The following is a 14,654-nucleotide window of genomic DNA, read 5'->3' as shown; positions in this document are numbered from 1 at the left end:
ATAAAGACACAGCGGAATGAAATGGGGATGCGGATGGCGTCCCCTAAGGATGATAAAACGCAATAGGTATTTACCTTTTTTTTTTTTTTACATTTTTCGCCTCGCAAGTCCTTTAACCATTTCAGCCCGCAGCGATTTTTCACCTTATGCATCAGAGCAATTTTGACCTCCCATTCATTCGTTAATAACTTTATCACTTCTTAACCTCCTTGCCGGTTATCCCGAACGGAGCTCGGGGTAACCAGCTGCGGAGGATTTCTCAGGCCCTAGTGGGCCGATTTACATAATTTTTTTTTGTTGCACGCAGCTAGCACTTTGCTAGCTGCGTGTATACCGCGATCGCCGCTGCTACCCGCCGCGCTAGAGGCCATCCCCCCCCCCCCAAGACCCCACGCGACGGGGGAAGCCCTAAAGGAATTCCCATTCAGGAAATCCTTACAGGCAAGGACGCTGGCGGCGTTCGGAGGGGTGAGAGGGAGGGGGCATCATGTAGCTAGTGCAGGGCCGCGGGAATCAGAACGGCAGAGAGGTTAAAGGAGTTATGTGTAATTAAAAAAAGTAAAACAAGCTGACAATTACCTGGGGCTTCTATCAGCCCCCTGCAGCGGTAATGTCCCGCGCCGTCCTCTCCCGATGCACCGTTCCCTGCCGCCTGTCCTTCTGTAATCACTCGAGTGATTACACTGCGGCTGCGCGGCCGAGCTTTCGCTTCCGCATGCGTCATCAGAGTTTACTGCGCAGGCGCAGTACAAGAAAACTTCGTACTGCGCAGCACTAAGCTCCCGATGACACGAACGGGAGCGCGCATTATTTGTCTGTCGTCAGACGAATAATGCCCGGTGCCGGCGGCGGGGAACGGCAGATCGGAGGAGGACGGCACGGGACATTACCACTGCAGGGAGCCCGATAGGAGCCCCAGGTAAGTGTCAGCTTGTTTTACTTTTTAACCTACACAGAACTCCTTTAACACAATTTATTGATCTAGATCTTGTTTTATCCGCCACTAATTAGGCTTTCTTTGGGTGGTACATTTTACTAAGAATTATTTTTTTTATAAATGCATTTTAACAGGATTAATAAGAAAATAGTTAATTTTTAATGTTATTATATGTGTAAATTGTAATGTAAAAAACATGTAGATGTAGTTTTATTATTTGGCCACAAGATGGCCACCTTGAGTTTTTTTTTTTTCTCCCTGCTAACCGGATGCACAAGGGGACGTTGGAAATTTTACGTGCAGAAAGACTGAAGCCTCTTGTAAGAGCGCTTTGGTTTTTCTACTGGGGACACGGATCAGTGATCGGGAACCATGTTCCTGTTCACTGATCCCAGGGCTACCGGGGGACAGCACGGAGGCGCGCCCCCGATCGCGCACAGGGGCACGCTGAACTGCGGCACCGCAGCAGAGCAGCCACCTGGACGTGAGGATCACGTCCGGGGGGCAGAAATGGTTACATTTTCACTGAAGTGAAAAAAAAATTCTGATATAATGAATTGTATGTGTAGTTCAAATAATTACTAGAACATAAGCAGGAAAGAAAAACGTCTCATTTTAATTTTTAGATATAGCTGCTTTTTTCTTTTCTATAACATTACATAATATTTGCAATTATAAGCCACACACTGTAGTTTAACCCATTTTGGTTCCTGGACGTAGAAACTACGTCCAGGAACCATGCGTGCTACCGCGCGCTCCCGCGGCCGATCACGCACGTGCGCGAACGCTCCCGGCCGCGGTTTCGGTAGCCACGGAATTAATGTATTGGGCTATGGTGCCCGATCACTGATTCCTCTCCCCCGCTGAAAAAGCGACAGCTTCTTTCGGAAATCTTCGCTTTTTCTGGCCGTTACCCTCCCCGATGCGTCACTCTAAGCGTGTGTTACGCTTAGAGTGACGTCATGTAAACAAACTCATGGCCGCCATCTTGTGGCCAAAAAGTAAAACTACAACAAAAAGTAAAAAAATTAAAATCAACACACAATTACATTAAAAAACTATGGTTTACATCCCACCCTCCCAAAAATACCCAAATAAAATGTTTAATATAAAAAAAAAAAAAAAAAACCCAATTGAAAAAAAAAAAAAAGATGTAAATATTTACCTAAGGGTCTAAACTTTTTTAACCACTTCCGGATACCGGGTGGTTTTGCTGATCGGTGCTGCGTGGGCTCTCCAGCCCGCAGCACCGATCAGCTAGCAGCCAGGCCGATCAGACTTCCCCCCCTTTTTTCCCCACTAGGGGGATGTCCTGCTGGGGGGGGTCTGATCGCCGCCGGCTGCTTGCGCTTGCGGGGGGGGGGGCTCTCTTCAAAGCCCCCCTCCGCAGCGCTTCCTGGCCGCCTTCCCCTTCCCTCCCTCTACCTCCCCCTGTGAGTGGCGCAGGACGGAATTCCGTCCTGCGCCTGATGGGATAGGCTTCAGCCTATCAGGTGCCGGCGGTCCCCGGCCAATCAGAGGCCGGGGATCGCCGATCTCCGCCACGGCGCTGCTGCGCAGCAGCGCCGTATACATGTAAACACCGGGGAAGATCTTCCCCGTGTGTTTACATTTACCCTGCGAGCCACGATCGGCGGCTCGCAGGGTGTTCACGGAGACACCCTCCGTGAACTGACATGGAACGGCCGCTCATACGAGCGGCCGTTTCCATGCAATCCACTTCAGGATTCAGGGGCGTAGTTAAGCGTACGCCGAATCCTGAAGTGGTTAAATATCAATGTGAAGATGAAATATTTCTATATTTTTTTTATTTTAAACTTGTAAATAGTGATAGATGCAAAACTGAAAAAATGCACCTTTATTTCCAAATAAAATATTGTCGCCATACATTGTGATAGGGACATCATTTTAATGGTGTAATAACCGGGACATATGGGCAAATACAATACGTGAGTTTTAATTATGGAGGCATGTATTACTTTAAAACTATAATGGCTGAAAACTGAGAAATAATGATTTTTTTCCCGTTTTTTCTTATTCTTCCTGTTAAAATGCATTTACAGTAAAGTGGCTCTTAGCAAAATGTACCCCCCAAAGAAAGCCTAATTGGTGGCGGAAAAAACAAGATATAGATCAGTTCATTGTGATAAGTAGTGATAAAGTTATAGGCTAATCAATGGGAGGTGAACATTTCTCAAGTGAAAACGACGGAACGCGAATGGGTTAAACTATAAAACAAGCAGAGCTAATGACCCTTTCCACTTCCCAGGAGTAAAAAGGTTCTCTAAATCTGTCTCTGTTTCTTTGATGTATAAATGCTGCAGAAAACAGCGACCAAGTTGGGCCAGAGAGCTCAGAGAAGCTCTTTTGCACAGATAACTACTGAAGTTTCCTCACTCTTCCTGTACTGGAAACAAAATCTGTGCTGCTGATGTTGTATTTCTTAAGGTAGCCACACATCTAGCAATGTATGGACAGATTCAACAGACACAAATTTATCTCATATTGAATCTGATTAGAGATAACACTTTTTTGCAGATTCTGCCCATACTCTACAGGCCGATTCCTGTCCAATTTCAGCATGAAGTCCACACTGCTGCTGCCCCCAATCTATAATGTGCCCGGTGTGTGCATTTATACGTTACCTGTCCTGTAGCAGCCTCCACGTGGTGTCTGTAGTCCTCCGGGCAGCTCTGCGACACGTCACTGGTGCATAGCGCCTGACATCCCGCGCTATTTGCCAACGTCACACACTATGCGCCAGTAGCGTGTATACGGAGAGCCGCCCGGAGGCTACAGGACAGATAACGTATAAATGAACATACCGGGCACATATTTATACATTGCAGCGGGGGTTTCATCGTCTCAGCACTCATTCCAGAAATTGCGGCCGTACTGTTGCACACCTGACCAACCAACTTCGACCCGACATCTTGCGGCATTGCACGAACTTCCGTCCCGAAATTGGTCGCTTTGTCGGTCGGGCATGCACTTGGTGGCACAGATTTTCATCCAATTTGATTATAATCAAATTGGATGGTCAATCGGCCGCCAAGTCGCCTGATGTATGCCCACCTTTAGCTGTACTACACATACAATTCATCAGAAGTTTATTTTCACTTCAGATTCCCTTTAAGGTTTTTAAAAAAATCTGGTTAAATGCAGAGCTCAGGTAGCAAGAGTCAGAGATCCAGCTAGAATATATTAGGTGGACAGTCCTCTTTTCCCACCACTGGCAAAGCCACTTACACCATAAGGCGCTCCCCCCCCCCCCAAATAAATAATACCTTAACATGCATTATGTGACCTTCTCATGCTGTGCTATACTCCCCAGAACATGTACTACACGGCAACATTGTTAAAAAGGGGGAAGTGGGTGGACTCTGTCAATAGAGGCGCTATATCTAGCTCTTGACCCGACTTTGCTCCCTCCAAAAATTGTTTGCCTGAAGAAGCGGGACTGTTACCCGTGAAACGCGTTGCACTTTTGGAGCTCATAATAAATTATACTTTAAACTTGAAGTAACCTGCCCGTTGTCTGGCCATTTTTTTTCAGAAGGGAGGCGAGTCCAACCACTTCCCCCTTTTTAACAATTTTAACTAATTTTACTCTACTTGGCGCCTCTGTTATACCACATAATTGTTGAGTCCACCCTGGGTGGAGGGGTGTATCCCCATTTCCTTCTATCTACAGAGAGCGACTTCTTAACCCTGAGCGGGGTCAGGTTACAATTCTTCCCGCCTGCTTATCCAGTGGTTGCCTTGGAGGCTACCCATCTTTGTGAGTATAATCATTGTGTGTGTTTGCATCAGACATCACCTCATTAACATACACCATATCGGGCTCTCGGTTCTTCCCCTTTCTGTCAAGCTTACACGGCAACATGTTTGCTCCGTGGACACTCATGATTTATGTATAAAAGGTCCCCTATGTTATGTGACTCCATCCACATGCTGTGCTATACCCCCCAGACCATGACCCACAAGGCACCATGTTTGCTCCATGCACACTTACGACTTAGCAGAGACTGGCTTAGGCAGAAATCCATAGTCCATGGCCTCCATGTTCCCAGAGTCTTCCATGAAGTTGGATTCGCTGACAACCTGTCCACTGTGAGCCAAACTCCAGTTCGGCCCCCAGCCCACCCGGAAGGAGCGTCCCATAAACAGAGCCATGTCTATCAGCAGCTTGCCTCGACCGCAGGTGACGGAACTGTCCTGAGGCACCAGGTCTCGCTGCCTCCGGGTCCCCACAGTCCTCAGCTGCATCTCTGGAATGGGAGCAGGCACGGCGAAGGATGGGGCCAGGGAGGACAGACCAGGCCAGGGGGCTGTAACGGAGGAGGAGGAAGGGGGCCGGGGGCTTTGTGAGCCGTGGGGCGACTCACTCTTTTTGAGGAATCCGGATCCTGTGAATCGAGACTGAAGAAGTCCTCCAACTAACGAAAAGAAACATTCATTAGGTATACAACAAAACGAACAGACCTCATAACTCAATGCTCAAACAGCAATTCTCTAACGGGAGTCCAAGTCCGTCGCTACTCCCCGATCCCCAGTGACTCTCTCCAGTACACATACACACACCAAACAGAGCTGTTAGTTACTGGGGATCAGGGACTAGCAACAACCCCCATCCTGAGAAAGCATTTACAGGGGTGGTAGGGAATTGACCTTGACCTCCCTGCTATACTCCCCGTTTTGATTTATAGTGATACAGTGTGCACATTATATCAAAACTTTTGTAAAAAAACAAAACAAAAACAAACCAGTTCATTTTAACTATCCCATATAATAAAACCCCCTACCTGTCCCTGTGTCCCGTGTGTTTTGGCTACTGAGCATGTGTAGCCGTTGGGACAGGAGGACGACGGGGCCAGGGAGGGCGGACGGACGGGTGCGCACGTACTTATAGACATGTGGCGGTGGTGAGATAGACCTAGAGTCAGTTTTTAAATGGGCTAAGGTCTACTAGTATTCTAATAAAGTTATTGCTTCAAAAACTTGTACTATAGGGCGCGTTTCATTAGACTTCGTTTACAGAGTAAACACAGAGGCCATGTAATTAGTGGCTAGAGAGTTTGGTTTGCCTGCAGCCACTTCCTCTAATATTCCATTAGATATTTGAATTTTCAGCCAATTCTCTCTGCAGTAGCGATCGTCTGGGAAAGTCAATAAGAGGGCTGTCAGTAAACTGAAACGTGCGAGACCACAGCAGGCAATCACTACGCGACACCTGGTTACAGTGAGGTGGTCAGTATAGGTTGCGGTGGGCTTCTGCACTTTAAGGGTGAGCATTTGCTCAATTTGAGAACATTTGGCTTGCTGGCCAAAACGTTGCGTGCTTTTGATACTATGGTTTAATAAATAGTGCTATTTTGCATAAATCCTGGTGGAGACCCAGTCATCCTTTCTGGCAGCGGAGCTTCCCTTGCACCTCTGGTGGATCCCGGTGCAGACTGGTTGCCTCCCTGGTAGTAAATAGTTCACATTGGTTTGACCTTTCGGACCATTTTTTTCTACTTGGCTTCTGCACTCCAGCCATAAGTCATGCACCCTCAGCATGTATAAGACATGATTCCCAGCACACACTTACCACTGGAGCTCCGCTGAGCCTGCGAGGAGGGGTGGAGAAGTCGGGGGGAGCGCACCTCCGCTGTGTCCAGGGATGATGGGAAGTGGGTGAATTGGGAAAACATGTCGGTGCCTTCATCGTCCATGAGAAAGGAAGCCTTCATGACCTGAAACACGGCAGAAAAATAGATTAGAACAGCTCCTAGGAACCCTGGAGATGCAGGTGAAATTCCCAGGGGATAGATTAACAGGAGACACACTTCCTTCTCCCAGGCTCAGAGGGTGCAGAGTGAGAGAACGGAGATATCCATGTATCCGGGGAGAGAGCCAGTGTCAGACATTTCACAGCTGCCCCTCCTCAGGGATATCTCATAACAGAGAGTCAATAGGCGAGAGCAGCCTATGAAGGCAGAAGATTATACAATACAAATATAATTATTATTATTATATTAGGCCACTTACCTGCAGAGCATGTGGGTTCACACAGAGAGAGGAGGCGATGTGTGAGGAGGCCGACACTGGCTCCTGCTCCTCTGTGATATCCTGATCCTCCATAGCGCCATCCAACAGCTGCTCCTGAGTCACATCCACCATGTCACTGTCCAGGTCCAGCGCATGTCTCAGCTGCTCCATTGCAGGGCTCTACAAGGTAAGAGACAAGATTACACTTCTGCCACTAGGGGCATGTGTTACAGCTACAGTACTACCAGAAGTTCTTCAGCTTTGCTCCGCTGTGCTCAAGGTGGCATCAGGAGTTTCCATCCCAGACCACCAAGAACCCCAACTCCACCTTCAGTGGAGCGCAACAGGAACCCATACTAAACGTCAATGGAGAGCACCAGGAACAACAACTCCATTGTTTACATTATGACCGATAATCTTTTAGCTTAGCTTCCTCAGTGATCTAGGTGGAATCAGAAGTTTCCAGCACTGACCACCAGGAACCCCAACTCCCTCTCCAATGGAGACAACCAGGGATCTCAAGTCCATCTCCGGTGTCTACTGTACGACAAAGTCCTTCAGCTTTGCTGCATCTGTGCTCCACATGGAATCAAGACTTTTCCAGCCCTGACCCCCAGGAACCCCAACTCCAGTGGAGACAACCTGGAACCTCATCTGCAGAGGAAACCCCAACTCCAGTGGAGACAACCTGGAACCTCATCTGCAGAGGAAATCCCAACTCCAGTGGAGACAAACTGGAACCTCATCTGCAGAGGGAACCCCAACTCCAGTGGAGACAACCTGGAACCTCATCTGCAGAGGAAACCCCAACTCCAGTGGAGACAACCTGGAACCTCATCTGCAGAGGAAATCCCAACTCCAGTGGAGACAACCTGGAACCTCATCTGCAGAGGAAATCCCAACTCCAGTGGAGACAACCTGGAACCTCATCTCCAGAGGGAACCCCAACTCCAGTGGAGACAACCTGGAACCTCATCTGCAGAGGAAATCCCAACTCCAGTGGAGACAACCTGGAACCTCATCTGCAGAGGAAATCCCAACTCCAGTGGAGACAACCTGGAACCTCATCTCCAGAGGGAACCCCAACTCCAGTGGAGACAACCTGAAACCTCATCTGCAGAGGGGACCCCAACTCCAGTGGAGACAACCTGGAACATCATCTGCAGAGGGGACCCCAACTCCAGTGGAGACAACCTGAAACCTCATCTGCAGAGGGGACCCCAACTCCAGTGGAGACAACCTGGAACCTCATCTCCAGAGGGGACTATAGATCGTCTATAAGATGCAAATCATTCTGAGTTGAGACAGGATTATGCAAATGTATGCAGCTTGAAGATGGACCAATTAAATCCAGGTGGAATGTGACCTCAGAAGCAAACCTGTTTCCAAAGCAGCTCTGCTACAGCTAGTCACCCCAGGAGAGAACGGTCTTCATTCCTGCAGGAACCGCGGTCTATAATGTAACATACATGAAGCTCAGCCTTAGCACATATAACAAGCAACCTCAGCAGGAGATCGGGTGCAGAGGGGCAGCCTTAGGGCCTGTTCACACTACAAGAGCTTTTTAAAACGCTACAGATTTTAAAAGCTCTTGCTAATGCAATGCTATGGGAATTTTTACAAAATCACAATCGCTCCAGTGTGAACACACACATAGGATAACATTAGCAAGAGCTTTTAAAAAATCACAAGCCAGGCACCTCTGTCAGAGGTGTCTGGCTCTTCTACTGACCCCATATGCTATTGCTCCGTTATTGCCTGATGAAGCGGGATAAAACCTGCAAGACGCGTTGCATATTTGGAGTTCATAAATAAAATATATTGACTGTCTTTACTACAGTCGTCGTGTGTCTACTTGGAGGAGGTAAGTCCACCACTACCTCCTCTATTTACCAAGAATTTAGTTTTTAAGCTCATTTAGCTTCCTTTTATCACCTCTGTTCTCCTGCATAATATTGAGTCCACCCTGGGTGGAAGGTTGAACCCCCTTTTTCTCATCTACAGAGAGCGACTTCTTATTCCTGAGTGGGGTCAGGAAAATCTCCCCACCTGCCTTTACAGTGGTTGCCTAATGGTAACCCTGGTTTGTGAGTATTAATATTTACTCTATCTAGTAACCATTTACCAGTACATATTACACTATTGGGGCTCTTGGTGTTCCTTGTTTTTACATCTGACTGAGGTCGCCAAATGTACCCCAATTATACAAGTTTACTGACCTCTGAAGGAAATCTCACAGCAGAAGATCAGCATAGGCTCACAAGCCAAAAATCCAGACCATGGAGATAATCCAACTACAAAATGTCTTCACAGTCGGAACCCGAGACCTAAAAACACACACAGACTTCCACACCAGATTACAGCAGCACTCTCTCTCGATTTATGTGGCCAGAAATACTCTAGAAAGCCAGTTCTAGTTATAGAAACGGTTTACAAAACTGTGTTATTGTACAAATATTGGTGCTACTAAAGCTCTTCATATCTCCTACTATAGACCATCTCACTACCGGAAGCAGCCTAATCAGGGATGTTAATAGCTGGTGGGACAGCAGTTTAGACAGCACCTTCCTGTTCATGCTAAGGGCGGGGCATAGACAGCACTCTGCAGCCTATAGTACAGAGGGTCTGTGTACAGGAAGTGTCTGAGCTCCGGAGCAGGAAGTTTAAAACATAACATTGGTGACACAAGCTAAACGAAGAGTTTTTACACAGACACAGGAACACATCTGGGACCGGAGTGTTGCATTAACTAGTCATCCCTGAACATCAGATTCCCACATCAATTTACTTCAACTTCACGGTATTCTATTCAACGAGAAACTGAGGGCAAAGTGAAAACTAATCTCCAACGCCCATGTACACTAGCACTAAAGATAGTTGGCTCAGGTACAACTCTGACGCACAGTCTTCCTGGCAGCCTCCCTCCAGTATGGCTGATGGGGTATACCGCTTGCTAGCCCCTCTGTTCAGTCTACATAGAAGAGTGTGAAAACCTAATGTACCCACTTCATTGTTCCAATCGTCTCAATATATGATAGACTATGGTCACATGGGGCCAACGGACAATCTCTGACTGCATCACTGGCCTAACAACTGCCACTCCTGCTGCACACGCCTGCCAGCTCCTACAGGGGCCTAAGAGAGTCAAACTATTACGCCAAGTTGTAGAATGCACAGAAGACACCCATTACATGCCAATGTCAGTCTTCACTGAGCTCACCGCATCCAATCAGCTCACAGCGAGGCAGAGACACTAGGATTTCATAAGAAAAAAAAAGGATCCTAAACGCCCCCTAACAAAAAAGCTGTGCTGAGTAAACAAGTTTTCAGATTGCCTATTTTAAAGGTGACCATTAGCGGTACAGTTTTTACATCAGATGCGATCTTATGATGCGATTTGGAACGATTGTCTAATCGGAAGGCAATTATCGATTGTTCCCATTAACGGAAGGATTTAAGGTTTTACATTCTAATTTGATCACAAAATCTAACTTTTGGATCGATAATTTTTCCTTTTCCGGTTGACCAAAGAATCATTTCACACAGATTTGCGCCACACAGGGCGCAGTTTTATATACAATTAGATCATAAAAAGTGAATCGAAAGATCGAATCTCAAGAAGAAGAAGATTAATGGACACTCTTACAGAGCCATAATAATCCAACCCAAGAGCTCGTCTAGGTTGAGAGGACCCAGCAGGAAACCACATAGAACTGTTCCTGGCAATTTGGTAGTGACCACCGATTTGTAAGAAGTAGGGGACCCAGCGGGAAACGCTGTCTATGCCACCAACTGAATAGGTTGAGTAAAGTTGAGCGAGTGGAGCCAGTAACTGAAGCAAATGTCGTTCCCAAAGCCAAGTGACTGAAGGTGACCCAATTGCCACAAGCAGGGAGCAGCCATTGGTCTATGAGGTTTCCTACTGGGTTCCCTCAACTAGACTAGCTCCCCCAATCCTTATCCCTCAGAGCCAGATAAGCCTATGCTTTGCACTGATGAGCACAGGAGAGCTGTACATATGCATGTTGGATTAGCATGGCTCAGTGAAAAGTTACAGGCACACTGTACACCGGCAGATCTGGATGTCCCAACCAGAGCCGGGACAAGGTCCTCCAGCACCCAAGGCTGAGACACCAAAGTGCGCCCCTCCATCCCTGCCACGCGAGCCATCACACACTGATTGCTATTAGACTAAGAGGTGCCACAGGGCCCACAACCTCCCCAACACCTTAATCTCTAGTTATCTGGCTTGTAGTCACTGCTATGTATCCCCTTTTCTTATTTCTTTCTGCTTCAAACACAATTAGGAATGACAGCTGAATGAATTGTGCGCCCCCTCCTACACTGCGCCCTGAGGCTGGAGCCTCTCCAGCCTATGCCTCGGCCCGGCCCTGGTCCCAACAGCCAATACTAAATCCATCACCATGCAAAGCCTTCTAATGGAAATGGGGAACACTGCAGATATATCAAGGGCGGCCTACTCTTCACTGCTGCGTGGGATGTCCAGCCCCTGCATCAGTGCAATAGGGGACTGGAAGGACGAGCATATGCCTTTGAATGCCCGCTAACAGATAAATGTGACAGGAATAGTCCATCTGGTCTAAGCCCTATCCCCATACAGCCACATCAATCCCTGCCATGTACTGATGAGGACCTAAAGTCTGGCTTTCAGGGGCATAGAGATAATTTGCATATTCAGTAGCAGTGCATTGTGGGTAACCACAAATGTTCACTTCTAGCTGAATTATTGAACATTTCCTTCTGTTTTAAGGCTGCAAATCAAACTTGGCATTGCTTATTAGTAGGAGGGCTTTTCGGGCTCTTATCCCACTATAAATTCCTAGTGGTTTGGGTCACCCCCAAGCTGCTTAGTTACCCTGGAATAGCCCATCACTGACCAACCACTGCAGCAGGTGCTTGTGAACCTTCTGCCAAAGCTCCGCCCATCGCTTGTCAGCCACGTCAAGCAACCGTGCGCGTTTACATGCAGAACTGAACACGGCTGTCAGCTGCTGATCTGCGGAAGTTGGGTATTGGTTCAAAAGGCTTTTCCCTTAATCGGGTTCATCCCGGGACAGCCCCTTTCAAACTTACACATTGCCCAGACAGGGGGACTTCCTATGATTTTTTCATCAGCATGCACCTGTTTATTACTTTCCGCTCAATCACATTGCTGCATGTTTCAAGAAAAAGTGCTCTAATGGTGTGGAGCTATTACTAGCTGGTGGCCTGAGCCTCACTCCCAAGGAGATCTTCCAGCTTACCCCGGCCAAGCAACAGATGCAGCCACCTGCCTCCTAATCAAGTACATTTAGCACTGCACACATGCACAGACAGGGACACAGAGTAATGTCTCAATGGCAGAACAAGGAGGTCCCTAAGCACAAACGTCCAGAACGCCTCTCAGTATGGCCAACTTGGCTACACAGCAAGAAAAGTGATCCCTCAGCTCTACGGCAAAGTAATAGATATACCAGGGAGTCACCCAGTCCACACCTGGATCCCTCTTAGGTGTGTAACATTCACAACAGCAAAGACAGAATGACTGGGTCTCCACCTGGAAATCCAGGTGGAGAACCAGTCATTCTGTCTTTGCAACTTGGCTACACACACACACACACACACACACCTGAGGCTACTGTTCTGCTGCCTGACCCATGGCTGTTCCTACTGGATCTTCTGATGCAGAGCTTTGCTTGGTTATGGCTCTTCCAGCCCCTCGACCAGCAAGGCAGGGATCACACTTATCAAATTGGCATATGTGTTTCTTGTTTCGCAAGCAGAAGTGCCTAACAACTTAAAAATTCCAGCCTCCATAGTCTCACTTCAGTTGGCCTTTATTTCCTTTTAAACAATGCCAGTTGCCTGGGCAGCCCTCCTGGTCTGTTTGGCTGCAGTAGTGTCTGAATCACACCCGAAACCAGCATGCAGCTAATCTTGTCAGATCTGACAATGTCAGAAACACCTGATCTGCTGCATGCTTGTTCAGGGGCTATGGCTAAAAGTATTAGAGGCAGAGGATCAGCAGGACAGCCAGGCAAGTGGTATTGCTTATAAGGAAATAAATATTTCAGCCTCCACGTCCCTCTCAGTTAAGTTGTCCTAAAACCAAAGTAAATAACTTCAATGCAAGGAAAGGGTGGTGGTGAAAACCCACAACATGTAGCATAATTTTACACACAGAGACCGTCATGACTAGACCAGCATGTGCCAACTCTCCACCAGAGTGCACCAGGGCTGTGGAGTCGGAGTTTGAGTTGAAGGAGTTGGAGAAATTTAGGGTACCTGGAGTCGGAGGTTTCATAAACTGAGGAGTCCGAGTTGGGAGTTGGATGATTTTTGTACCATCTCCACAGCCCTGGAGTGCACACATCTGTCTTTTCCAGGAACCGACCAATCTGCTGCTGACTTCCACTGGAGAGACAAAAACCTCAGTCCTGGAGATGGTTGGTGCAAGTTCGCAGGCAGGTATGACTAACCCAGCGGGTCCTACCTTCTCCACCAGAGTCCACACATCAGGCTTCTCCAGGAACCGGTCAACCTGCTGCTGACTTCCACCACTGAGCAGCACTTTGGAGGAAAATCCTCAGATCTGAAGCTCAGTGAGAGACCGCAGGCAGGAATGACTAGCCCAGCATGTGCTGACTCTCCACCAACGTCCACACATCTGTCTTCTCCAGGAACCGGTCAACCTGCTGCTGTGGAAACCTCAGGCCCAGTGGTGGTTGCTATGACTGATCCAACATGGTCTACTTTCCACCAATCCAAACATCATCCAAGAAAGCAGGTCGCTACATTCACTGCACCTATTGTGATAGGAAGCAGAACACCAATGAGCCAGGTGTATGTTGAACAATCCAAACATCATCAGTCTCTTTGAGGGACAGATCACTCAGCTGCTGGGTACTTTGGACTTGGAGTAGAAACCTGAAGGTTGCTGCAGTGCTGAGGCTTCTCTGCCTGGCCACACTTCCCACATTTCTCTTGGTTGTCTTCTGGCCAACTGGGCCATCTGGTATTAGCTTCTCACTTGCATGACATTTCTGGGGCACACAGGGTTTGCCAATGGCAACCATTCACCAAATGCATTTGTTGCAGGTCACACAACTGCAGAACATGAAATGGCAACATGCTTCCAATAAAGTTATGTCATTAATGGAAGGAAGGTTCCCTCTTCACAGTCTTCTATGCTGGATCATCCATGGTTTTAAAGAACCACTCGAAGCCTTTTTTATGTTTTGCAGAAACTGCCGAGGAGTAACTTCAGGAGAAGCTTAAGGTAGGAGGTGTGACGCCGGGCGACGCCCAGTCGTCCGAGGATTCGCGGCCGATTGTCCGATCGCAACCGTGATCGGAAAACTGACATTCTTTATTTTTAAAATAGAAGTTTTTCCTTCCTGCCTTCCCCCCCCCCTTTTGCCATGAGGGCTGAATGGGCCTGCGTTAGCATATGGCTAAAGCAACCTGGTTTAGCAAGAAATCCTGTTAAGGCTCCCGGAAAAGCTCTGGTGACACTAATGTGCTAATTGGGCAGAGCTGAAATACCAACAGAGTCTATTCAACAGGGGAAGCTAGCACAGCATGAGGTCTATTGACACCTACATTCCTCCCAGTCTTGACGGCACCGACTAGACTGAGTATGGAATGCATGGTGTTGATAACTTTGTCACATTTTGCAAATACC

General features: G+C 47.7%; 1 protein-coding gene across 3 annotated transcripts in view; it reads right to left on the bottom strand.

Moving 5' to 3' along the window:
- NUP98 (nucleoporin 98 and 96 precursor) overlaps positions 1 to 14,654 on the bottom strand; it is a 133,522-nt gene that overhangs the window by 30,490 nt on the left and 88,378 nt on the right. For all 3 annotated transcript variants that reach the window (XM_068266493.1, XM_068266492.1, XM_068266491.1), the window contains 3 exons: positions 6,971 to 7,150; positions 6,531 to 6,675; positions 4,953 to 5,376 (listed from right to left, as the gene is read on the bottom strand). In XM_068266493.1, coding sequence (XP_068122594.1) covers positions 4,953 to 5,376; positions 6,531 to 6,675; positions 6,971 to 7,150 — 749 coding nt within the window. The remainder of the gene's footprint in view (positions 1 to 4,952; positions 5,377 to 6,530; positions 6,676 to 6,970; positions 7,151 to 14,654) is intronic.

Source organism: Hyperolius riggenbachi, chromosome 2 (assembly GCF_040937935.1).
Source record: "Hyperolius riggenbachi isolate aHypRig1 chromosome 2, aHypRig1.pri, whole genome shotgun sequence".
Classification (NCBI taxonomy): Eukaryota; Metazoa; Chordata; class Amphibia; order Anura; family Hyperoliidae; genus Hyperolius; species Hyperolius riggenbachi.
This window is presented reverse-complemented; position numbering and strand designations above follow the sequence as displayed.